General features: G+C 45.5%; 1 protein-coding gene across 2 annotated transcripts in view; it reads right to left on the bottom strand.

The window, feature by feature from the left end:
• Positions 1-22689, bottom strand: part of RIC8A (RIC8 guanine nucleotide exchange factor A) — a 116293-nt gene extending 93604 nt beyond the window's left edge. Inside the window, exon 1 of one of the 2 annotated variants that reach the window (XM_073602186.1) lies at positions 22471-22689. In XM_073602186.1, coding sequence (XP_073458287.1) covers positions 22471-22554 — 84 coding nt within the window. In that variant the 5' untranslated portion in view covers positions 22555-22689. The remainder of the gene's footprint in view (positions 1-22470) is intronic. The other variant, XM_073602187.1, reaches the window with a different exon arrangement.
• Positions 22690-24857: the final 2168 nt, after the last annotated feature.

Raw genomic sequence — 24857 nt, 5'->3', positions numbered from 1 at the left:
GATCGCAGCATGTACAGTATATCAAGTCACATACGTTCATTGTTGCTTCATTCTGTGACAGCTAGTTCTGATGCCACTTACCCGTTACCAATTGGTCTATCCCTTTGAACTTTTCTGTTCCTGCCCACCGTAAGCTTCCAACTGCTGATATATTACTTCTATTGTGAGACAGCCGCCTCCCTTCCCCTTTTCCTGTTAACTAGCCAATAGAGTTGGCTTCGACCTGCTCAATCCCAAATGTTTTTTTCCTGAATGTATAAATCCTTCTCTTTGTGTGGGGTGGGTTAGCCTGATGAAGGAAGCGGGGCCTCAGAAACACGTTGCGGCCCGCCCCCCACCTGTTCTACCAGCGGCGTGTGTTAGAGCTCCAGATGCTCCGGAGGTCCAGGATGCCGCGGCCATTTCTGCGGCAGGTTCTGGCGCGTGCTATTGCGGCTACTTTCCAGTCCATCGAGACTGCTGCTCCATTCTACCAGCCCTGTGTGCAGTATACAGCATTTTTAGATGGAAGTGTTTTCAGAATAAATTGTGGTTTATGTTTGACATAGTCATATACTGATCTGGCACCCTCCTTTATTGTTTACATGGACATTGAGTGTGTTAGACAAAAAAAGAAAAAATTAAAAAAATTCACTGGAGTGCACAGGGTATATGTAGCACAGCCTGCTCTCCTCCCTTGATGCTGCGTCCCCCTATTTTCCAGCTGTCAAAATAACAGCCAGGAGTTGCTGTTTAAATTGTATGACTATAGCAGCTATTGCAGGCACTGCTGTAAAAAAAAAAAAAAAAACACAACAAGCAGACCTTCTGACACGATTTATAGACATTGTTCATGTACGGGATATAGAGATACAAAGACGTATACAGGTGTGAGAGATGAAGTGGTTAAAGGGATAAAACTTGGGAAAATGGTGTTGCAGAGAAGTACTGCACATTTTTAATTTATATTTTGTCCTGACATACAAATTTAGGGCTCTTTCACACGGGACGGATCCATGATGACCCGCCCTGTGAACATCCGCTCGCTCCGCCGATCCCCGCTGAGCAGAAAGATGACAGGTCTGTCTCTGCACACTGTCAGAGCGCCGCTCTCCCCTATGGGGGATCGGATGATGACGGACCGCAGAGTCCGTCATCACCCAATCCAAAAAACGGATGGAAAAGTAGGTTTTTCCTCCTTTTTTCGGATCGGAGCAGGTCGGATGTCAGCGGACATGTCACCGCTGACATCCGACGCTCCATAGAGGTCTATGGAGGGTCCATTCAGGTCCGCCTAAAAAACTGACAGGCGGACCTGAACGGGTCGTTCATGTGAAAGAGGGCTAATTTCACTACATTATATTGGATAAATTATTGCCATGCCAGTGGCCATTATATTTTGGCATGTGACTGTTACTATCTGATCTCATTGTTGAATTCTTGTTAGGCCGGCCATACACGGCGCAAATTACGTTTCTGCAACCACAGATTGCAGGAAAGAAATTGAATTCCCCCCATCAACACAGTGTTGATGGGGGAATTCCTACTGCCAGGCCATTGTCTTTTCCTGGCAGTGGGGTAGGGGGGAGCTGCCCTCACTGGGAGAAGACAGTGATCATCACTATCGCCGCTAACGATAATCGCAAGAGAATCCATCAGGCTGGTTGTACCCAAGTTGACAGATCGAACAACTTGGAACATTCAGCCAGCCCATTAACTATTCGAATCTCTGCCGGTTCCTGCTGAACCAGCCGAGATTAGAACCATGTATGGCCAGCTTTAGTTGACCAAGTATGCAAATAAGGAAAATCAGAGAATAGTCAGGAGCCTTTATCCACAAAACTGTTCTGAACCTGGAAGAGCGACTCAGAGCACCGAATAAAGAAGGTCAGCAAGAATGCCGGGCATCTAGCATTTTGTTTTTAGGAGAGGTCACCAGTGGCAGCTTCCATGTTTCTCTTGTGACTGCATATCAACCCATTGGGTATGCCCAGCGCTACATCAAACAGCATGCAATGAATAAAATTGTGGAACATTTTCTTCCACAAAAAAGATCTTTGCGAATATTGTAGACCGAACCTCTAGTTCTTAATTGTTAGCTTTGCTGCCAAAAAGTACATTCAAAAACAAATGTAGCAAATATTTTTGCAGTTTCTCTTTAACACTAAAAGTATTTGTTTCATTTCATCTTAGCTTTTTCTGTTTGCAGGGAAAAGCCAATGTCTAAAAATACATAAAATGGGGAGCTAAGCAGACAAAGCTATAATATTATCTCAAAAGCACAATTCCTAATTGTTCTTTTAATAAAGGCTGAGAAAATTCTAAAATTAGGTGGGCAACACAAGACAGATGGGAACTTAACCCCCCAAGCTGAAATTGTATTAAAGGCTCCTCGTATCCTCTAATGAGCAGCTCCTGTGCTCCTACCCCACTTATCTAGGACATCCTTGTTATAGGAAGGCAATTAATCATATAGGAAAACTCCAATTCATGTGTCAGCCTAGCCAGTTTCGTCTGCTTTTAAATTAGTAGGAACCTCCTGACAAAGAAATGGAAAATGATGACTTCTATTGAAAAAAAAATGGTTTATTAAATAGGACAACTAAGCTCATATTTGGAGTTCCCTACAATTTTAGGTAGTATCTATGCAACAGATCAACATTTATAGATTCACAATTGCCTCCAAGGCATTAAAGAACATACATATTAGGAGGACCTTGGCTCTTCCAAAGTGAACCTGCCTTTTATTTTAAATATACAATCGGTATAGCAAAGAATCACCCCTTTTAAAAATAATTACATGTTGTTGCTTTGCAGTCTGAAATGAAGACAAAACACATTTTTTGTTTTAGCCGGCCGTATTTACACAGTGCAACTTATAACATCCAAGTGAAAGATGTAAACATCAACATGTCAGAAATAAATAAAAAACAGAACCACTTAGTTGGAAAAAGGATCACCTCCCTCCTAAATAAATCTTTGTAAACTCAATTAGGTGTAGTTAATCACCTTCTCAAATGGCACACAAATTCATTTGACTATTTAACTGTGATAAGCTGTGGTCATTTTGATTAGCTCAGGAGGAAAATAGCTTCCCTGGAGCATTTCAGTCCCTGGTAGTGCAACTAAAAGCAAATAATCAACTATGGGTGTCAAGGCACTGTCAAAAGATTTCCGGAATAAAGTTGTGGACAGGCACAAGACAGGAGATGGACGCAAAAAAAAAAAAAAAAAAAAAAAAATGTAAAATAGGTTTTATCAATGCCAAGAAGCACAGTAAAGTCTATTATTAGAAGTGGAAAGTATTTACTACAACACAGACCTTCCCTGGATCAGAATGTCACTCCAAACTGGATGAAAGAGCCAGCAGGAAACTGATCAGAGAGGCTACCAAGAGGCCTACAGAAACTCTGAAGCAGTTGCAGGAATTTTTTGACAAAGAGTGGTCATTGTGTGCATGCGACAATATCACAAATTCTCCACAAAATGTGGCATGTATGGGAGGGTTGCAAGAAAAAAAGCCACATGCAGTCATGATTGAGCTTTGCCAAAATGCACCTTAAAGATTCTGAGGCCACATGGAAAAAGGTGTTATGGTCAGATGAGAAAATTGTATCATTTGGCCTCAACACCAAACCATATGTCTGGCGGAAATTCAATACAACACACCAACCAAATAAAACAACCTCTAAAGCATGGAGGTGGTAATCTCCTGTTACGGGGATGTTTCTCTGCAGCAGGGACTGGAGGACTTGTCAGGATAGAAGAAAAATGGATGGGGGAAAATACCATCAAATCCTTGAGGAAAAAGCTGCTGCAAAATGTGATTGTATAAATTGTATAAACCGGCGGCCCTCCAGCTGTTGGGAAACTACAAGTCCCATCATGCCCCTGCCTGTGGGAGTCATGCTTGTAATGTTTCGTGGGCTGTCAGCCTTGCAATGCCTCATGGGACTTGTAGTTTTGCAACAGCTGGATGGCCACCAGTTTGAGACCCCTGGTATAAAGGGAAACCTATATAAAAAGAAAACATAGGCGACTACTGCTCTCCTTTTGAAAATGCAATAGCCTGCTGTTATGATAATGATTATGATATAAGCTTCAGTACTTTATTAAGCTGATATTGGTCACACACCTACCAGACTAGTGCCCCATATGTAAGGAAGAGCATAGGATGGATGACACCTTCCAACTTTAAAGATGAATTCCAGGTATGGGTATTTTGCACTTCGTTACATTGGTCCAGCTTGGCCATACCATACCTGGCCGATGCCCCTGGCTGCAAGAGATTACTAAAGTAGATACCACTACCCTACTGACCTCCACTTGTTTTTAGGTCTTACCCCGAGCAGCTGCACTGCTGCTTTCAGAATACAGGAGGTCTGCCACCCTGTACAGGCGCCAGAGAATGCTTTGCATTTATTTAGGAAAAGCAAAGCATTCTCCAATTGGACAAGGTGGAGAGGTGACATCACACTCTCCACCTTTTCAAACCAGACAACGCTTTGCTTTCATTCAGAAAAGGCAAAGCATTCTCTGAAAGTCAACCATGCCGAGCGGCCAACCTCCTGTATTCATAACACAGCAGGGCAGCCACTTGGCACAGGACCCAGAAACGAGTGGAGGACAGAGTAGTGGTGTCTATTCCAGTGATTTCCAGCTTCCAGGGCTGTGCTCGGCTCTGGCGCCCCCCACCTCAGGCCAAAAGCGGTACTGCACAACGTTTTTGGCCTGAGTCCTGCTCGGTTTGCGAGACAACACTCGCAAACCGAGTTAGGAATTTTAGAAATACAGTGCTCGGTTTGCAAAACGCTCGTTAACCGCGTTACTCGCAAACCGAAGTTCCACTGTACTTTGATCTGACTTTGTGATTGTCTAACTTGTCCTTTGACCAATTAAAACAATCCCAGTGTAACAAATTCCTTTTACTGCTGCTGTAATCACCACGTCGGATGTCACAAGTCAGATGGTTAGGTCAAGGATCCTACTTTGATGCGACGTCAATGATATTCAATGGGCTGAAGTAGGATCAAAGTCGAACCAAAGAAGTGCAGGGAGCATTTTGAGGCCGGGTTCACACTGGTGCGACACGACACTCGTCCTACTTTGGATCCGACTTTGTCCTGCGACTTGAAGTCAGAGATGCGTCCGACTACAATGAACAGGGATCCAACTTGGATCCCCGCCAATATCAGGCACTGTGTTTGGTATGAATCTTGAGGGGGAACTCCATGCCAAATTTTAAATAAAAAAACTACGTGGGTTCCCCCTCCAAGAGCACACCAGGCCCTTCGGTCTGATATGGATTTTAAGGGGAACCCCCTATGCCGAAAAAAACGGCGTGGGGGTCCCCCCACAATCCATACCAGACCCTTATCCGAGCGCCCCCCCTCCTGAACCATACCAGGCCGCATGCCCTCAACATGGGGGGGTGGGTGCTTTGGGGCAGGGGGGGCGCCCTGCGGCCCCCCACCCCAAAGCACCTTATATCCATGTTGATGAGGACAACCCTATACCATTGGTTGTTGGGGTCTGCGGGCTCCCTGATTATCGGAATCAGGGAGCCCCCTTTAATAAGGGGCCCCAGATCCCGGCCCCCGCCCTATGTGAATGAGTAGGGGTACATCGTACCTCTACCCATTCACCTGGGGGACAAAAAGTGTCAAAAAAATAAAAATAAAAAACACACTAGACCGGTTTTGTAAGTAATTTATTAGGCAGCTCCGGGGGTCTCCTCTGACTTGGGGGGGGGTCTCTTCCGACTTCTCCGCTGTCTCCGGCCTCTTCTCCCGGTCAGTGTCTTCTGCCGGGCTCCTCCGCTATCTTCTGCTCTTTTGCTAGCGTTAGCCCGGTCTTCTCTGTCATGTTCTTCCCTCCGGTCTTCTTCCGATGTTGACACAACGCTCTCTCTCGATGTAATGCCGTGTGCGCAACGACTTATATAGGCATGGAGCGTGGTCACCGGGTGATGTCATCCAGTGATCCCACACCTTATGACGTCACCGCCCAGTCTGGTTTGATTCCTTAGGGGGGGAACTCCACGCACAATGTTAAAAAAAAAAAAAAAAAACACAGCATGGGTTCCCCTCTAAGAGCATACCAGGACCTTCAGTCTGGTATGGATTTTCAGGGGCCCCCCCAAAATCCATACCAGACCCTTATCTGAGCACACAGCCTGGCAGGTCAGAAAGGGGGTGGGCACGAGCAAGCCCCCCCAAACTGTACCAGGCCGCATGCCCTCAACATTGGGGGAGGTGGGTGATTTAGGGCAGGGAGGCCCCTGACCCCCCACCCCAAAGCACCTTGTCCCCATGTTGATGAGGACAAGGGTCTCTTCCCAACAACCCTGGCCTTTGGTTGTTGGGGTCTGCGGGCGTGTGGCTTATCGGAATCTGGAATCTCCCTTTAACAAGGGGGGCCCCCACCCTATGTGAATGAGTATGGAATACATTGTACCCCTACCCATTCAACTACAAAAAAAAAAAAAATAATATGTCGTCAAATATAAAAACACAGTACACATGTTTTTAAAGTAATTATTCTGCCTCCTCTGCTGACGTCTTCTGCCTCTGCTGGTTCTTTGCCCCTCCCCCGGCTTCTCCGCTCTCCACTGATGTCTTCTAGCCCTCTCCGGTTCTTCTCCCTCTCCGTCTTCTGCCTCTGCGGGGTCTTCTCCGCTATCTTCTCGCTCTTTTGCTGGGTCTTCTCCGCCCAAAAGACCCACCCATGTTGAGGGTATGTGGCTTGGTACGTTTCAGGAGGGGGGGGCTGGGAACGCTCGCTCATCCCCACCCCTTTTCCTGACCTGCCGGGTTGTGTGCTCGGAGGGTCTGGTGGGGGGGGGGGGGACACTGCGCAGCGTCGTCACGTCTTCCACTCCAGACATGCGGCAGATTTTGCCACGCTCCTTTGTCGGGCGCCTGGGGTGAGTATGCAGTCACGCGGCCATTTATGAGACTGTGATGATAATTGCCAGGCGAGTCAACGCCCAGGTGATGGCGCCTCAGTTCCTCCCTCACTGTGTACGCCCACGTGGCGTTGGTGGGTTGTCCGGTGTTGGCACCTACATATATGGCCTCCCTGGGTGGCCTAGGCTTCCATGATCTCACATCCTGCTCTCCCTGAATCACCTTGGACTCTGTTCCTCCTCTTTTCCCATTACCAGGTACTCTGGTTCCTAACAGTCACCTTCCCTCGTCTCCTCATGGCCCTCTCTTGGATCCCTAGTTTGGTTTTTGGTTTCTTGGCATTTTTTTCTCCACTAATTCCCTTCCTTTTCCACCGGCTGATCTTTGGTTTTGGTTTTATCCTTGCACTTTTCTTCTGTCCCACAGTTAGGGCCCCTTCCTAACCACCTGCACCTTTCCCTTACAGAAACCCATCTGGTTGGTTCACATACCATCCCCACTGCACCATGGATATGTCTGGACCCACAGTTCCCTGGGGGGCTGTGTGTTGTTGGGCGCTTTCGTTGGACAGGCCCCCACCACAGCTTCCGACCACAATGCCCCTGGGTGACCTGCGATTCCTAGCATTATACCACCAGTACCAGCTTTTTCTGTAAGTAACATGTGGTAGGGGGTGTCTCCCCTCTCCCATTATGCTATATGACAGACTATTTAGACCCATTTTTTCATTTTTCCTATTATAGATCCCTCACATGCCTGCTCCTGACTAGTGGTTATACACCACAAAACGCGCAGAGCCAATATATGCCATGTATTGTACCATCATGTGGTCAATTGAACTTTTCACAATCATGCTTATTCATATCAACTCTGACTGGGAATAGCAAGGCCATGGGCCATGCAGGCAGAATCTTGAATTGTGTATATACACATTAATTCTGGTGATTATGTCATGCAATTGATATCCATATTATTATCATGGTTATTATGTGGGATTCATTTCCCCTTATGTATATTATGTGTGTATATCAGTGTTTTGTACCAATAAATATCTTCTTACATGTCCACCTCATTACTCAGTTGCTGCTACGTGTTTCATTTAAAGTCCCACCCCTCTCTGCCCTTTTTTCTTGTACCAGTTTCCAGGTTATGTTGCAAAGCTTAATTGAACAAGCTGATATGCACAGCTGCACCAGATTTTGCACTCTCCAGTTTTAGCAAATTAATTCCACTGTTTGAACTTACAGTTGAACTTTAAAACGCAAGTCAGAAAAAGGAAATCAAAAAAAGCATATTTTTATCCTGACAGGTGCATTTGAAGCAGAATTGGACTGGAAGAAAGCCAATAGGTAAAAGTTTCTTATTAAAGATTTAATATAGCTATTTCATCAAAAAAAAAAAAAAACTCCTTTACCTGTATTCCTCAATTTTTTTTATAGAACATTTGCAGTGCATTGTACACTCTTGGCATTTGTAAAAGGTTTAGGAGTGTGTCTATGGGAAATGTTTGACCATTCTTCCAGAAGCGCATTTGTGAGGTCAGGCACTGATGTGGATGAGAAGGCCTGGCTCACAGTCTCCGCTCTAATTCACCCCAAAGTTGTTCTATCAGGTTGAGGTCAGGACTCTGTGCAGGCCAGTAAAGTTCCTCCACCCCAAACTCGCTCATCCATGTCTTTATGGACTTTGCTTTGCGCACTGGTCCAAATCATTTGGTGGAGGGTGGATTATGGTGTGGGGTTGATCTTGGCCACTTAGTTCCAGTGAATGCAAACTTTTAAAGGCATCATGATTAATCGTTACGAATCGAAATCGCAATCTTTTTCCCTTCCCGATCTTAAAAACAGCATGTCATGATGTTTCTAACAAGTGCAGAGAGTTCTCACAGCTGGAAAAAAAAAAATCTGGGAAGCCTGCCAAGTTCTATTACAGTACAGCATAAGTAGAAACAAGGTTTATCTGAGGGAAGTTTAACCATTTAAAGACAAAACCTTTTCTGACATTTGTTGCTTACAAATCATTATTTTCTGCTAGAAAATTACCTGAAGCACCCAAACATGATATTTTTTTTTTTTTTTTTTTTTAGCAGAGATCCTAGAGAATAAAATGGTGGTTGTTGCGGAGTTTACGGAGTTCCGTTGAAGGCCTCAGAACCAATAGTGGTGTTGACCAATGCCAGTCTGGCAGGCTGCGGGGAACACTGCTGGGACAGCAGGTTCAAGGCCAATGGAACCTTTGTGGAGCGAAGAGTTCAAATTTCCTGGGATTGGATGCTGTCAGACGCGCTCTTAGCATTCCAACCTATGTTGCGAGGTCGAGCTGTCAAAATTCTTTTGGACAACAAAACTACGGTGGCTTATGTGTCTCATAAAGGGGGCACAAGAAGTGACCCTCTCCTTCAGGTGGCATGTCAATCTTCCTATGCACAGAAAAGAATCTTTGCTCTCTTACAGCATCTTATCTCCCAGGGCCTAGCAATGTTTTAGCAGATCGCTTGAGTAGAGGCTCTGGGGATCACAACAAATGGGGCCTCAACCCCAAGTACCTACGCAAGATCTTCAGGGTCTGGGGGACGCCTTCGATAGATCTTATGGCATTGGAGAATTGTCAACTGCCTTGCTTCTTCTCCCAGACCTAGCATCCACAGGCATTGGGTCAGGGTGCTCTGTCCAGGTCTTCGAACTTCCCCTTGGTGTATGTGTTCCGGCCGCTTCCATTGGCTCTCAAAATCCTGTTGAAGATTCAGCTAGAAAGGGTCACAGCAATAGTAGTCCTACCTTACTGGCTCAGGGAGCTGTGGTTCCCTCTGGCTTGGAGGATAAAGTTGGGCTCACCAATCCCTCTGCCTCCTTGTCAAAATCTCCTTCTGCAGAGTGGGGCCTGACACCCGAACCGCAGGAGGATAAAGTTAATGACATTATTACAGGCTTGTAAGAACGAATGTAACCTATCACCGGATCTGGAATACTACGGAAAGGGGTTGGGACCTTGGACCTCCTTCAGTATCTAACATTTTGGAGTTTCTGCAGAGTGGTCTCCAAAGTTTAGCTTATAATTCCCTGAAGGGTCAAATCCCTGCCTTGTCGGCTATGTCGTGTACAAGATATGCTCTACATCCGTTGGTGATCTGATTTTTAGGGGCTGCCATAGAAATCAGACCTCCATTGAAATCGTTTTTTCCAAAAGAGGACTTAACACAAGTCTTGGGAACATTGCTGGCTCCTCAGTTTGATCAAGCTTTCTCTTGTTCATTATTTCTTTTAACAGTTTTTTTGTTTTTGTTTTACTAGCCGTGGCCTCGGCCAGAAGAGTCTCCGAGTTGTGCGCCTTCTCATCTAAAGAACCATATTGTTTGATGCTCCCAGACAAGATAGTCCTTAGGCCGATACCGAGCTTTCTACCTAAGGTGGCCACATAATTTCGTATGAACTGGGAGGTCATTCTCCCAGCCTTTCTGGCGGATACAGCTGATGAGCGGAGTAGGTTAGACCTGGTCTCTGCGGTTTCAACCTACCTGAAATGGACTAAAAGCTTTGGAAAACAAGATCAGCTGTAGGTTTTCCCAATGGGGCCTAAAAAGGGTATGCCAGCAACATCCAGAGTTGTGTCTTCCTGGTTTGTCAAGACCATGCATGTTGCATACAAAACTCTGGGCCTTCCTCCTCCTTCAGAGATCAAAGCACATTCGACGAGGGTTATGGCAGTATCCTGGGCATACGTGAAGGTCGCCCCTGAGGTAGTTTGCAGAGCAGCAAGCTGGAGCACGCCCACTTTTTAACACTGGTGTGGGCAGACAACCGCCCTTTTATGGGCTAGAAAAGAGGTGGTCCTGGAGGGGTCAGAGCTGACCCATAGTAGGCTGACATGGGAAGGATCCAGGAAAGGAAAAAATTACGGTAAGTATGGATAACACAATTAGCATCCCCAATATCAATAAGTGTACAACCAGTAATGCAAGTCAAAAGAAACATTGTAAAATAAACCAATGCTATCAACATCCACAGTGTAAATATTATACACATAAAATAGATATAAAGTTGAACATAAAGTCCAATGCACCAAAAGTAAAACAAAGTAAAAGAAAAAAAGTCCAACACCATGAAGGTTCTTTCACTCTTTAGATGTTCCCCTGGCTGTGTCAGATGATCAAAAAGAAAAAGACACCCAGCGCTTTACACAGATACCAACTTATCAGGCTTACCAGATGGTATGCAACTCCTAGCAGGAGAAAGTCATACAACGCTTGTGTAAAAAGAATATTGGAACCACCGCACACTGGATCTCTCCCATTTACGTCATCGGGGCTAAAAAGTGAAGCCAAGCGCCAAGATAATGTTCCATAACTCTAACACATAAGCAGTAGTTGCAACCCAGTAAATAATGAAGACCCCAGGTGCAGAGGATGAATTGGAGAAGATGGCAGTAGTGGTGATGTAGAGTGGGGAGGATGGCGGGGGAAGAACTAAAGTAAAGTCTGCCATACTGCACAGGTATGCCAATTTATACTTGGATACTACAGCAAGTGGTCCTGCAGCCTTCCCCCTATCTACATCCCCCCCCCCCACCCCCTCGGTTTCACTTAATACGAGACAGTATTTTTGTAAACACCCCCCTCAAACTCAATAGCTACATTGCCATCACTCCCTCACCATCAGTGACCATACCCTATGATTCTGGGTGTTGAGTATGTGACATCCTCCCTCTGTGCTCGTCTAGCAGCCAATCACTAGGACTGAGCATTGTCGCGTGACTTGCTATATCACTCCCTTTAGCAGCTGACACTAGGGATTCTGGAGTCCAGCTGTACCGGAGGCAGGAGCAGGGAGCCAAAACAAGCAAGGTAAGTATCAGAGGCCTGAGGGAAGGGGTGCTTTTAAAAAGACACTGGGGTTGATTTACTGAAGAAAAATCGGCTGTTCAGTTGGCAAGAGAATTTTTCCTTAGCTTAGTGAATGAAGTGAAGCATTGCTGACTATTTGTGCAAGCAAAAATACTGTTTTTTTTTTTCCTTGCACATGATTGGGTAATATTTTGCAAAGTTAATTTTCTTCACATTCACTACGGTAAGGGAAAATTCCCTGGCAAAGTGTACAGCCTGTTTGTCTTTAGTAAATGAATGGGCAAGGTGACAGAGTCTAACCACTTGCCAACAACAATACGTATACATACACATTGCGGTCTGCAAGTGGTTTATCGGGGTTATGGCTGAATATATCAGCCATAACCTCGTACTGTTTTTTTTTTTTTGTTTTTTTTGGGAGGCGGCCAGCTTTCCCATGAAACCAGTCCGAGCAGCTTATGAGCCACTGGAGGGGACGCCCCCTCGCCGGTGTTTCTCAGGCTTACCAGTAACGATCTGACGGTGTGGCTGGTTGCTCCGATAGGCTATGAAACAGTTAACACTCTTTAAATCGACTCTATGGCCTTGGAGGACTGGATCGACGTCATGACGTCACTTCTGGTTCAGGCGGGAAGAAAATCTTTTTATTTGTTTCCTTTTAAAGCGAAAGATAAAAACTTTTTTTTTGCTCTTAAAAAAGGTAAAGAAGAGATTCAGAGTCTTTTTGACCCCAGATCTCTCCATAGAGGAGGACCTGTCATCCTTATTTCTATTACAAGGTATGGGAAGGAAGGAAGGAAGGAAGGAAGGAAGGAAGGAAGGAAGGAAGGAAGGAAGGAAGGAAGGAAGGAAGGAAGGAAGGAAGGAAGGAAGGAAGGAAGGAAGGGAAAAAAAGTAATATACAGTGGGGACGGAAAGTATTCAGACCCCCTTACATTTTTCACTCTTTGTTATATTGCAGCCATTTGCTAAAATCATTCAAGTTCATTTTTTTTCCTCATTAATGTACACACAGCACCCCATATTGACAGAAAAACACAGAATTGTTGAAATTTTTGCAGATTTATTAAAAAGAAAAACTGAAATATCACATGGTCCTAAGTATTCAGACCCTCTGCTGTGACACTCATATATTTAACTCAGGTGCTGTCCATTTCTTCTGATCATCCTTGAGATGGTTCTACACCTTAATTTGAGTCCAGCTGTGTTTGATTATACTGATTGGACTTAATTAGGAAAGCCGCACACCTGTCTATATAAGACCTTACAGCTCACAGTGCATGTCAGAGCAAATGAGAATCATGAGGTCAAAGGAACTGCCTGAAGAGCTCAGAGACAGAATTGTGGCAAGGCACAGATATAGCTAAGGTTACAAAAAAATTTCTGCTGCACTTAAGGTTCCTAAAAGCACAGTGGCCGCCATAATCCTTAAATGGAAGACATTTGGGACGACCAGAACCATTCCTAGAGCTGGCCCTCTGGCCAAACTGAGCTATCAGGGGAGAAGAGCCTTGGTGAGAGAGGTAAAGAAGAACCCAAAGATCACTGTGGCTGAGCTCCAGAGATGCAGTCGGGAGATGGGAGGAAGTTGTAGAAAGTCAACCATCACTGCAGTCCACCAGTCGGGGCTTTATGGCAGAGTGGCCCGACTGAAGCCTCTCCTCAGTGCAAGACACATGAAAGCCGCATGGATTTTGCTAAAAAACACCTGAAGGACTCCAAGATGGTGAGAAATTAGATTCTCTGGTCTGACCAAGATAGAACTTTTTGGCCTTAATTCTAAGCGGTATGTGTGGAGAAAACCAGGCACTGCTCATCATCTGTCCAATATAGTCCCAACAGTGAAGCATGGTGGTGGCAGCATCATGCTGTGGGGGGTGTTTTTCAGCTGCAAGGACAGGACGACTGGTTGCAATCAAGGGAAAGATGAATGCGGCCAAGTACATGGATATCCCGGACACGAAAACCTTCTCCAGAGTGCTCCAGACCTCAGACTAGGCCGAAGGTTTTCCTTCCAACAAGACAATGACCCTAAGCACACAGCTAAAATTATGAAGGAGTGGCTTCACAACAACTTCATGACTGTTCTTGAATGGCCCAGCCAGAGCCCTGACTTAAACCCAATTGAGCATCTCTGGAGACCTAAAAATGGCTGTCCACCAACGTTTACCATCCAACCTGACAGAACTGGAGAGGATCTGCAAGGAGGAATGGCAGAGGATCCCCAAATCGGGGTGTGAAAAACTTGTTGCACCTTTCCCAAAAAGACTCATGGCTGTACTAGATCAAAAGGGTGCTTCTACTAAATACTGAGCAAAGGGTCTGAATACTTAGGACCATGTGATATTTCAGTTTTTCTTTTTTAATAAATCTGCAAAAATGTCAACAATTCTGTGATTTTCTGTCAATATGGGGTGCTGTGTGTACATTAATGAGGAAAAAAAAAATGAACTTAAAATGATTTTAGCAAATGGCTGCAATATAACAAAGAGTAAAAAATGTAAGAGGGTCTGAATACTTTCCGTCCCCACTGTAAATAACAAATAAAAAAAATTTAAAGAGCCCCCCAGCCCTCCGTGCTCAAGCATATGTAAATGATATTCGAACCACTCATATGAGGTATCGCCGCAAATGTTAGAGTGAGAGTAATAATTCTATTGCTAGACTACCTCTAAACAGGTAACCTGTAAAGACGATTAAAGCATCGCCTATGGAGATTTTTGAGTAACGTAGTCTGTCGCCATTCCAAGAGCGTGCGCAATTTTAATGCGCGACATGTTAGTGATCTATTTACTCGGCGTAACATCTTATTTCACATTATGCAAAAAAATTGTGGTAACTTGTTTTTTAATTGTGTGTTTTTTGTTTGTTTTTTTATTCATTAAAGTGTATTTTTTCCCCAAAAAAATGCGTTTGCAAAAACGCTGCTCAAATACTGTGTGACATAAAAAAAACTGCAATGATCTCCATTTTATTCCAGAGGGTCCCTACTGCAAGAAAAAAAAAAAAAAAATTATAATATAATAATATATATATATATATATATATATATATATATATATATATATATATATATATATATATATATATATATATATATATATATATATATATATATATATATATATATATATATATATATATATATAAAAACTTTCACTTTAAGTGATGGTGACCCCCTGACATGCCACATTTGGCATGTAATTTTTTTTTTTTTGGGGGGGGGGGCGGATACCCTCTTTTTAGAGGCATCCAGCTCCCACTTCCTCCCAGGGCTCTGCGTAAACCGGAGGGAAGTTCATCTCTTCCCCCTCCCTCCAATCTTCTGGGACACGTCACAGGTCCCAGAAGATTGCTTGGCCATTAACAGCGCGCAGCGTGGCCCGTGCATGCGCAGTGCGTGCCTGGCTGTGAAGCCACAGCCGGGCGCCCACAATAAGAATGGCAGAACCGTGGAGAGGAGGGGGTAAGGAGCGGGGCTTCGTACGCCAGCATCGCTGGACCGTGGGACAGGTGAGTGTCCAATTATTAAAAGTCAGCAGCAACACTTTTTGTAGCCGTCGACTTTTATTTTGGCGGAACTCCGCTTTAAACTTGTAAACAAAAAGTGGTTCAACGTTATAGATTAACTGTCAAGATAGATACAATGTCACAAACAAAGCTCAAATACTACCGGAGGCTGCCATTGCTCTACTCCTAGAAGCGGTGCTAGTTTTGGAGCAGAGAGCACCTACGTAGCATTAAACATAATGATGTATATACCTCAGGCTTGGCATCAGTTTAAGAGGTTGAACAATAGCTACCTTCAACATTGGATGAAAGCCTGAATGGAACCTGCAACTTTATATACTAAGTCAACAATGGCAGTCCCCCTTTCTTTTTTTTATCCTAACGGGTTCCCTGGAGCGGTGAAACGTGTCAAGGGATGTTGGTTTTGGGTTGGAGACATCACTGAATGCAGTCAATTCGCTGTTTATTAAAAAACACTGTAAGAACAGCTAATTGGAGGGCAGGTAAAATTTCATATTGTCGAAAAAGTTACAAAACTAGCTGTCACTGCTGCATTATCTACCAGCATCATAACAAACAATTGGACGTAACATGTATTTATCGCAATACACTGTCCTAGTTGGATGATTACCCAACAAACTTTTCCAACCAGTGCAGTCTAGTATTCATCCAGTAAAGATCTAATCTTTGCAAATGTATACAATCAGCTAGCAGTCCAAAGTGTTCAGAATCCTCAGTTCGAATATCAACCAGGACACGGCCTGCATGGAGTTTGCATATTCTCCCTGTGCTTGCGCGGTACTCTCCTGGGGTACCCCAGTTACCTCCCACACTCCAAAGACATGCTGGTAGGTTAATTGGCTTCTCTCTATAATGGCCTTAGTATGTGTGCATGTATGCAAGATAGGGACCTACGCCTGGCCTGGGTGCGGACGACCCTGTGACTGACTCACAGCTCACGTGTTTCTGCCCACATGTTCAAGTTATTCCTTGAAGTGACTAGTATTACTTGTCCCCTAGCTTTTATTTAATCTGTAACGGCTTCCTTTTTTTAGCAGGTCCCAGATTATGGGTACCAGTTGGACTTCGGTATCTGACACTAGCCCCCCCAATTGATTAGTGATTTAAAAGTTCCTTCCTAATCATCACTTACACCCCTCGCCCCTGTTGGACGATGGGGGTAACCTGGAACTCTCGGCCTAATGTTGGACCCTCATGGTTTGTTATGCGAATTGTGAATTCTGTTTGTTTTGTTAACATATCTTTGTTTCTCTCTCCTTCTCCCCTTTCTGGCTCTTCTCTCCTGGGCTCCTGCGTTTATCCACATGTGAGAGTCACCATCCCTGGTCTCAAGTCTGGTCTCCCCGGATCCCTGGGTTCCATAAGTATATAACACCCCTACACACGTTTTCCCACTATCTCCTGCCCATACCTCAATCCCAACATGGCACAGGTTTGCTCACATAATGTTAATGGTCTTAACTCAAATTTTAGGCGGAAATTGGCACTAAGGAGCTTCAGAGACTCTGGAGCACAGGTTATTTTTGTACAGGAAACACACTTTAATAAGACGGGCACTCTGGCGTTCACGTCACGGTTCTTTCCTACAGGATTCCTAGCCTCTAGTACCAAAAAGAAAGCAGGGGTGGCCATTCTGATAAAGAAGGGATCTCCATTCACGCCCACTTCTTCCTACTCTGACCCCCATGGCCGGTTTTTGATCCTTAGTGGCAGATGGCAACAATCTGACATAACTTTCTGCAACATCTACACACCAAATGTGAACCAGATGCCCTTTGTATCTAAGGTGTATAACCGCCTATTTAGAACCACACATTCCTTTTTAGTCATGGAAGGGGACTTCAACCTTCCATTTTCCCCTACTCTGGATAGAACATCCCTTAACAAAAAAAATCCCTCCCCCGCGCCTCTCCAGGCAACCCCAACAATTCCGACAGGTCACCTGCAAGTTTGCTTTTTTGACGCATGGCGCACCCAATGGAATGTCAATACTCCCATTAATCCCACCCATTTCGCACACACACACGCGGCTAGATTACTTTTTCGTTAATGCCCCTTCCCTGCGGGCGATCGCTGACGTGGGAATCCTGCCTATATCGTGGTCGGACCATGCTCCAATTCTCTAGAAACTTAAAATGGATCCTTCCAAGGTCAGACGCTGCCACTGGCGACTTAATGACTTTCTCCTGAAGGATCTCGCACATAGGTCAGAGTTGGAAAACACCTTAAAACTGTACTTTGTAGAGAACAATACTCTGGAAATCTCTGTGGGAACCCTCTGGGAGGCACACAAAACAGTCATACGTGGCCAATGTATAGCGGTCTCTACAGCCTGGAAGAAAAATACTAAGCTGTTGAGACAACAGACGGCACAGCGACTGCGGAACTTAGAATCCGGACTTACGACTTCGTCCTCAATCCGCAAAATGCCAAGAACACCTTTTTCAACCGATATGTTTCAGCGGCTCAAATTTTGGTGAATCTCTAATAAATACCTTTTCTCATCAGCAGTATATAGCAGTCTTGTTACTTCTATCAGTGTCCAGCAGAGCACTGGTTAAAGCTTGTAGGAGGAGCTTTCTTTCTCATTTGACTGTCCTATGAGGCTGCACAACCCCTGACCCTCTGTCTGGACGGTGCCAATTGGCCCTGTGCTGATCACATGCACTTTCCCAAGAGAAAAAAAAACACTATCTAGCAATACACACCAAACTGAGCATGCGCAGAGTGTCCCCAAGGCTCTGTTCTATCAAGAGATGGTTTGGGAACTGTGAAAGAAGGGGAGGATCAGAGAAGAAGACAGGATCAAACACCCCTTTTATACAATGCAGAGGATTAACCCCTTAGGTTCCACAGCGAGTATAACACGCATGCTTTACTGCATACAAGACAGATTTTACTGTTGTGAGTTTAGTAACATGTTAAACACACTTCTGAGGTGTGTACATTTGTTAAGTTGTCTGCAAAGCTGTCAGGTGAAGCTGTAAAGCCACCCGATCACTTCCACAACCCACTGAAGGTGGCAACACTGCCCCTCCCCCCCAACCTGACTGCCCTTGCCATCTATTCCAGGCTCCATGTACCAGCATGGCAGGTGTCAGCGGGTGAAAAGGAAGGAGACCTGCAAACTGCCATTCGCTGATCTCGCTCCTGGTAAATAAATACGGAAGCAACATGTATTATGTCACTATTGGGTTCACAGTAATTCCCTGGCTGCTGTGGCCAGAAGAGAAGCTAATGGAACAAGATCTGTGCTAGATGCAATGGATGGCAAGGGATACAGCAGCCGTGTAGTAGACCCCAATGTCAAAATCATGCATATAAAAAAAAAAAAAAAAGAAAAAAGGGGAGAACCTGTCTTTACATTGCACTGTCACATTGGGGGTTATTTGCCCCGTAAAAATTTAAAGTGACACTATACTTTGGTTTTAAATAAATTCTATTCAAGTATGCATTTTCAAAAAGTACCTTCTATTGCTCTCAGCAAGTCTGCAAATTCCTTCTTTTCTAATTCTGTGATCTGATCCCCTGTTGAGGGTGTCTACATGCATTCTCCATGGTCCCACTGTATGTAGGAATGTAGCCGCTCACTCCTGCAATGGTCTTTGGGATTTGTATTCTGCATAGAGCAGTGCACATGAATGCAACTATACGCTCACTGCTAAGTCCAAAAAAAAAAAAATGAAAAGGGGTGGTTCGGGAGCTCACAGAGGACGTTATAGGGAGGAACAATTTCATGAAAAATATATTGCAGGGCCATTAAAGTAATACTATACAAACATGTTATACTTACCTGCTCTGTGAAATGGTTTTGCACAGAGCAGCCCGGATTCTCCTCTTCTCGGGTCCCTCTTTAGTGCTCCTGGCTCCTCCCTCCTGCCCCCACGGCAAGCCTGAATCGCAGCTACATGTGTTCATTCAGACAGAGCCGTGGCCTGGCCTCACCCACTCTCTCTCATTGGCTCACTGACCTTGATTGACAGCAGCGGCAGCCAATGGTGCTTCGCTGCTTTCTCAGCCAATGAAGAGGGTGTCCCAGACAGCCAAGTCTCTCCTGCAACGTTGCTGGATCAAGATGGGCTCAGGTAAGTGTTAGGGGGCCTGCTGCACACAGAAGGTTTTTTATCTTTATGCATAAAGATAAAAAACCTTCTGCCTTTACAACCACTTTAACCACCGGAAGATTTTCCCCCTTAAAGCGGAGTTCCACCCAAAAACGGAACTTCCGCTGTCTGGATTCCTCCCCCACCCCTCCGGTGTCACATTTGGCACCTTTCAGGGGGGAGCAGATACCTGTCTGATACAGGTAGTTCCTCCCACTTCTGGTGAAAGATCGGTGCAGTATCCGCGGCGATCTATGCCATGGCCGACCCCTCCTCTGTCCCCCCCCCCCCGCTGTCTTCTGGGAGAAGACAGCAGGGACCACTCGGAACGCGCAGTGCAACTCACGCATGCGCAGTAGGAAACCAGGCTGTGAACCCACAAGGCTTCTCTTCCTGAATTCCTTACTAACAATGCCTGCGCCTCCACCCAGAGCCAAGGGATGGGTCAGCTTTGGGTGAGGACATCACGGGCGCCCTGGACAGGTAAGTGTCCTTATTTTAAAAGTCAGCAGCTGCAGTATTTGTAGCTGCTGATTTTTAATTTAGGCGGAACTCCGCTTTAATCACCAGGCCATTTTTTTTTTTTTGTGATACAGCACTGTGTTGTTTTAACTGACAATTCATGCAACGCTGTACCCAAATAAAATTGACGTCCCTTTTTTCCCCAAAAATGGAGCTTTCTTTTGGTGGTATTTAATAACCTCTGCGATTTTTATTTTTTGCGCTATAAACAAAAAAAGACCGACAATTTTGACAAAAAAAAAGAATATTTTTTACTTTTTGCTATAATAAATATCCAAAAAAATAAATAAAAAAATAAACAAGTTTCTTCTTCAGTTTAGGCCAATATGTATTCTTCTACTTAAGCATATATTGATTGGTTTGCACAAAAGTTATAGCGTCTACAAAATAGGGAATAGATTTGACATTTTTATTATTCTTTTTTTTTTTTTTTTGTTTACTAGTAATGGCGGTGATCAGCGATTTTTAGCGGGACTGCGAATTGCGGCGGACAGATCGGACACTTTTTTGGGACCACTGACATTTATACAGCGATCAGTGCTATAAAAATGCACGGATTACTGTAAAAAGGACACAGGCAGGGAAGGGATTAACACTAGTGGTGATCAAGGGGTTAAATGTGTTCCCTGGGAGGTGTTTCTAACTGTGGGGAGAGTGTACTGACTGGAGGAGGAGAGAGATCGCTGTTCCTGATCACTATAAACAGACGATCACTCTCTACTCCCCTGTCAAAATGGGGATCTGTTTGTTTACATTGACAGATCCCTGTTCTGGCTCTCTGTGGAGCGATCACGGATGCCGGCCATGTGAATCAGCTCCCCCACCGTGCAGTGGGTATGCAAGTGCACCTGCTATAGCTCTTAAAAGTGCCGATGTACGGCTACAGCGATTCGCGGGAACAAGCCAACCTGCCGCAGTATAAGAGCCCTTTCACACCAAGCCGCCCATAGTGTCGGCGGTAAAACGCCGCTATTTTTTGCGGCGTTTTACTGTCGGATTAGCGGCACATTTCGGCCGCTAGCGAGGCGCTTTTACCCCCTGCTACCGGCAGAGAAAGGGTTAAAACCGCCCGCAATGCGCCGCAATAGCAGCGTTTTGCCGGCGGTATCCCAGCGCTGCCCCATTGATTTCAATGGGGAGCAGTGGTGGAGGAGCGGTAAACACACCGCTCCTTCACCGCTCCAAAGAAGCTGCTGGCAGGACTTTTCCTGACTTTTCCTGACGTCCTGACGGGTGGATTGCAGGCGCTATTTTTAACGCTATAGTGCCTGCAAAACGCTCTCGGTGTGAAAGGGGTCTAATGATGGCAGCTGGTCATCAAGTGGTTAAGTATTGGATGCATTTGGATTTTTTTTTTGGAGACTTAAAAGGAGTTGTAAAGGCAGAAGGTTTTGGATCTTAATGCATTAAGATCCAGAACCTTCTGCGTGCAGCAGCCTCCCCAGCAACCCCTAATTACTTATCTGAGCCCCATCTCTTTCCAGCGATGTCCATGAGCATCTTAGTCATCCGGGACTCTCCTGCTGAGACACGGCAGGGGCGCCATTGGCTCCCGCAGTAGTCAAAGTCATTTAACCTATCAGAAGAGAGAGGGGGTGGGGCCAGGCCTCCGTGTCTGACTGGACACAGGGGGGTGTGACTCGGCAGGGGTGCCCCCATAGGAAGCTGCTTACTGTGGGGGCACTCAGCAGGAGGGAGGGGCCAGAAGCACCAGAGAGGGGCCTGAGAAGAGGAGGATCTGGGCTGCTCTATGCAAAAACAAACTGCACAGAGGAGGCAAGTATAACATGTTTGTAAAGTCTTGTTTAAAAAAAAATAAAAACATAACAATCACTTAAAGCTCACTAAACACGTTACAATCTGTTTTGTACAATCAACTTTTTATTTACCAAAAGGTATGTAATATAAGTATCTAAACCATCCAAGTACGCATTCCCCTGTACTATGTAGTTTTTGGTCGATTTAAAGGAGATTGTATAGCCAGATTCTAAGGTGTGTAAGGGTATGGTTTAGTGCCAATTTAAACTATAATATATATATATATATATATATATATATATATATATATATATATATACACACACACACACACACACACAATGATGCTAATAATAATTATATACAATAAAAAAAGTAACAAAAAAGAAAATAAGTACATGAGAACATAAATGCATGCAGCAAGTGCACATGTATACGCATTGAGCGCACCACACATGTGATCGCCACGGACACCAGATCAAGAGCAATTATTCCAGGCACGATTATAGGGCTCAAATAAAGGTGTAAAAAAAGAAAACTAGTGCTTCCACCACATCTCAGAACCACTAGAATGTTTTCTTCCTGGGGTTGGATCCTCTTTATTTCCTGTGTTTTGGAAGGATTGCTCCCTCTACCATGATGCACAGCAGCGGCAATGTCAGTGAGACAACTGAAGAACAGCAATACAGAGCAAATGCAAATCCCAACACCCACATCCATCCATACAGAGTGTCACTCATCAGCAGAGGCTTCATATCTACTCATGCATGCCATCCCCCTCCCCCCCTCTTCCAGGGTTAGTGAGCAGAGCTGTCATGTCCATCCTTACCTCCTTGTTATATTGGGTCAGAGCCTTCTGCACCAGCTCCTGCTCCCCGCTCTCCAGCTGCTCTAGGATGCCATCCAGCTCCATACTGGCACAGGGTGAGCGGCACTCTGTCTGCTTCAGCAGGAAGTGGACCCAGCCAGGCTGCTCTTCCTTCTGCTCTCCACTGACACGGTGACATCACCAGGGGTGGGCGGGGCCTGTCCGGGACTCCAGGGCTGGAGATCACATCGCAGGCAACGTGTCTAGAATGAGAGCGGACAGAGCGCACTGATTCCTATAAGGGCTTTATCTGGATGATGCAAATCCACAAAACAGCCATCAGCAGCAACCTGCTGGGGAATCAGTGTGGTCTGAATGTGTGTGGACTGACCTATGCAGGGGGAGCTCAGGGCTGTACATCATTTTTGTTCTGGGGGGGGGCAGCAGGTACAAAGTAAAAGTCTTTTTAACAGTAAATAGGTTTTTATTTAAAAGTATTGAAGTTAATAATGACACAGTACATGGACATTGGATATATACAGAAGGTCGAAAAGATGAAGAACAACAGACCGAGTACAGCTGGTACTGAGTGTCTCAAATATAGTACAATCATATTCAAATTGAGCAATATGACAATCGTGTCCAACATGCTATCCCCGGGTAAGCTGGGAGGGGGGAGAAGAAGCACTTTATAGAATCAGCATTTCAACATCACCAAAAATGTAGTGATGGCTGGTGCAAGGATTTTTGATACCCTAGGCAAAACCTTGTTTTGCCTCCCCGCCTTGGCTCCACCCCTGACTCCATCCCCTTTTCTCTGCCCATGCATACCCCACCTTTTTAATGAATGCTGCCTCACCAGCGCCCATCAAATGCAACCTCACCAGCGCCCATCAAATGCAACCTCACCAGCGCCCATCAAATGCAGCCTCACCCTCACCAGCGCCCATCAATGCTGCCTACCAGCTCCCATCAATACTGCCTACCAGCGCCCATCAATGCTGTCTACCAGCGCCCATCAATGCTGCCTCACCAGCGCCCATTAAATTCAGCCTCACCAGCACCCACCAAATGCAGCCTCGCCAGTGCCCATCAATGCAGCCTACCAGCTCCCATCAAATGCCGTTTCACCAGCGCCCATTAAATGCCGCCTCACCAGTGCCCATCAATGCAGCCTACCAGTGCTCATCAATGAATGTTTGCTTGCTTACATTCATTCAGCAGTTGGGACACAGACTTAGTCCTCCGCTGCTGCTGCGCCTCTGACACTAGGTGCGAACGGAGCGGCAGCTGCCTGCTGATGCTGAGACTTAGTTGCTTGCTGCGGAGAAAAGAGAGTAGGAACACCAGTGGCCAGGCGCCCTAGGCAGCAGTGCGCCCTAGGCGGCTACCTAGTTTGCCTAGTGGTAGCACCAGCCCTGTGTAGGACACAGTAGTATTGCCTAGGACTTCCCAGTGAGCCCTAGGGCTCCGGATTATTTGCGTCGATCCATTGTGACCAAACCTTATCAAATTTTCTGGGGCAAATTCTACTCTCATATGTCAGTTTATATAATGGTAGGACAGAGTTGATTGTGGCCGCCCACATATGGTGTGTAGGAGGGGTGGGTTGTTTCCACTTGAGGAGAATCCCTCATCTAGCATAGTATAGAGCATAAAATAAAAAGAGTTTTTCATGCCTAGAGGCCTCAATACTCTCCATGTTGCCAAGCAATGCCATGGCAGGATCTAAACTGAGAGATCAATTTCCAAAGGACCCTAGAACATCCAGTAACTTCTCCCAGAAGGGACATATTAGAGGACATGACCATACCATGTGAAAGAACGTGCCCGGGCAGGAGCTACATCTGGAGCAAAGGGCACTCACCCCAGGGTATATACTGGCCAGTCTCACTGGGGTGTAGTATGCCCGGTGTAGGAATTTAAAGCAGAGCTCCACCCTAAAGTGGAACTTCCGCTCATCAGATTCCTCCCCCCTCTGGTGCCACAATTGGCACCTTTTCGTGGGGGAGGGGGGTGCAGATACCTGTATAATACAGGTATTTGCACCCACTTCCGGGCATAGATAGCCACAGATAGCTGCAGATGCCAGCCCCCCCCCCCCGTTGTGTTCTGGGAAACACACAGTTCCCACAACACAACAGGGACCAGTGTAGACGTGCAGCGCGACTCGCGCATGCACAGTAGGGAACCGGGCAGTGAAGCCGCAACACTTCACTTCCTGATTCCCTGACCGAGAATGGCGGCAGGGGCAGCCGAGAACCGAGCGATTGCTCGTCATATGCTGCCGACATCGCGGCACCCTGGACAGGTAAGTGTCCATTTATTAAAAGTCAGCAGCTGCAGTATTTGTAGCTGCTGGCTTTTAATATTTTTTTTTAAGGTGGAGCTCTTTTTTAAGTTGGATG

The sequence above is a fragment of the Aquarana catesbeiana genome, linkage group LG10 (assembly GCF_042186555.1).
Source record: "Aquarana catesbeiana isolate 2022-GZ linkage group LG10, ASM4218655v1, whole genome shotgun sequence".
In the NCBI taxonomy this organism is placed as follows: domain Eukaryota; kingdom Metazoa; phylum Chordata; class Amphibia; order Anura; family Ranidae; genus Aquarana; species Aquarana catesbeiana.
Note: the sequence above shows the minus strand (reverse complement) of the source record. Positions and strands in the feature narration are given on the sequence as shown.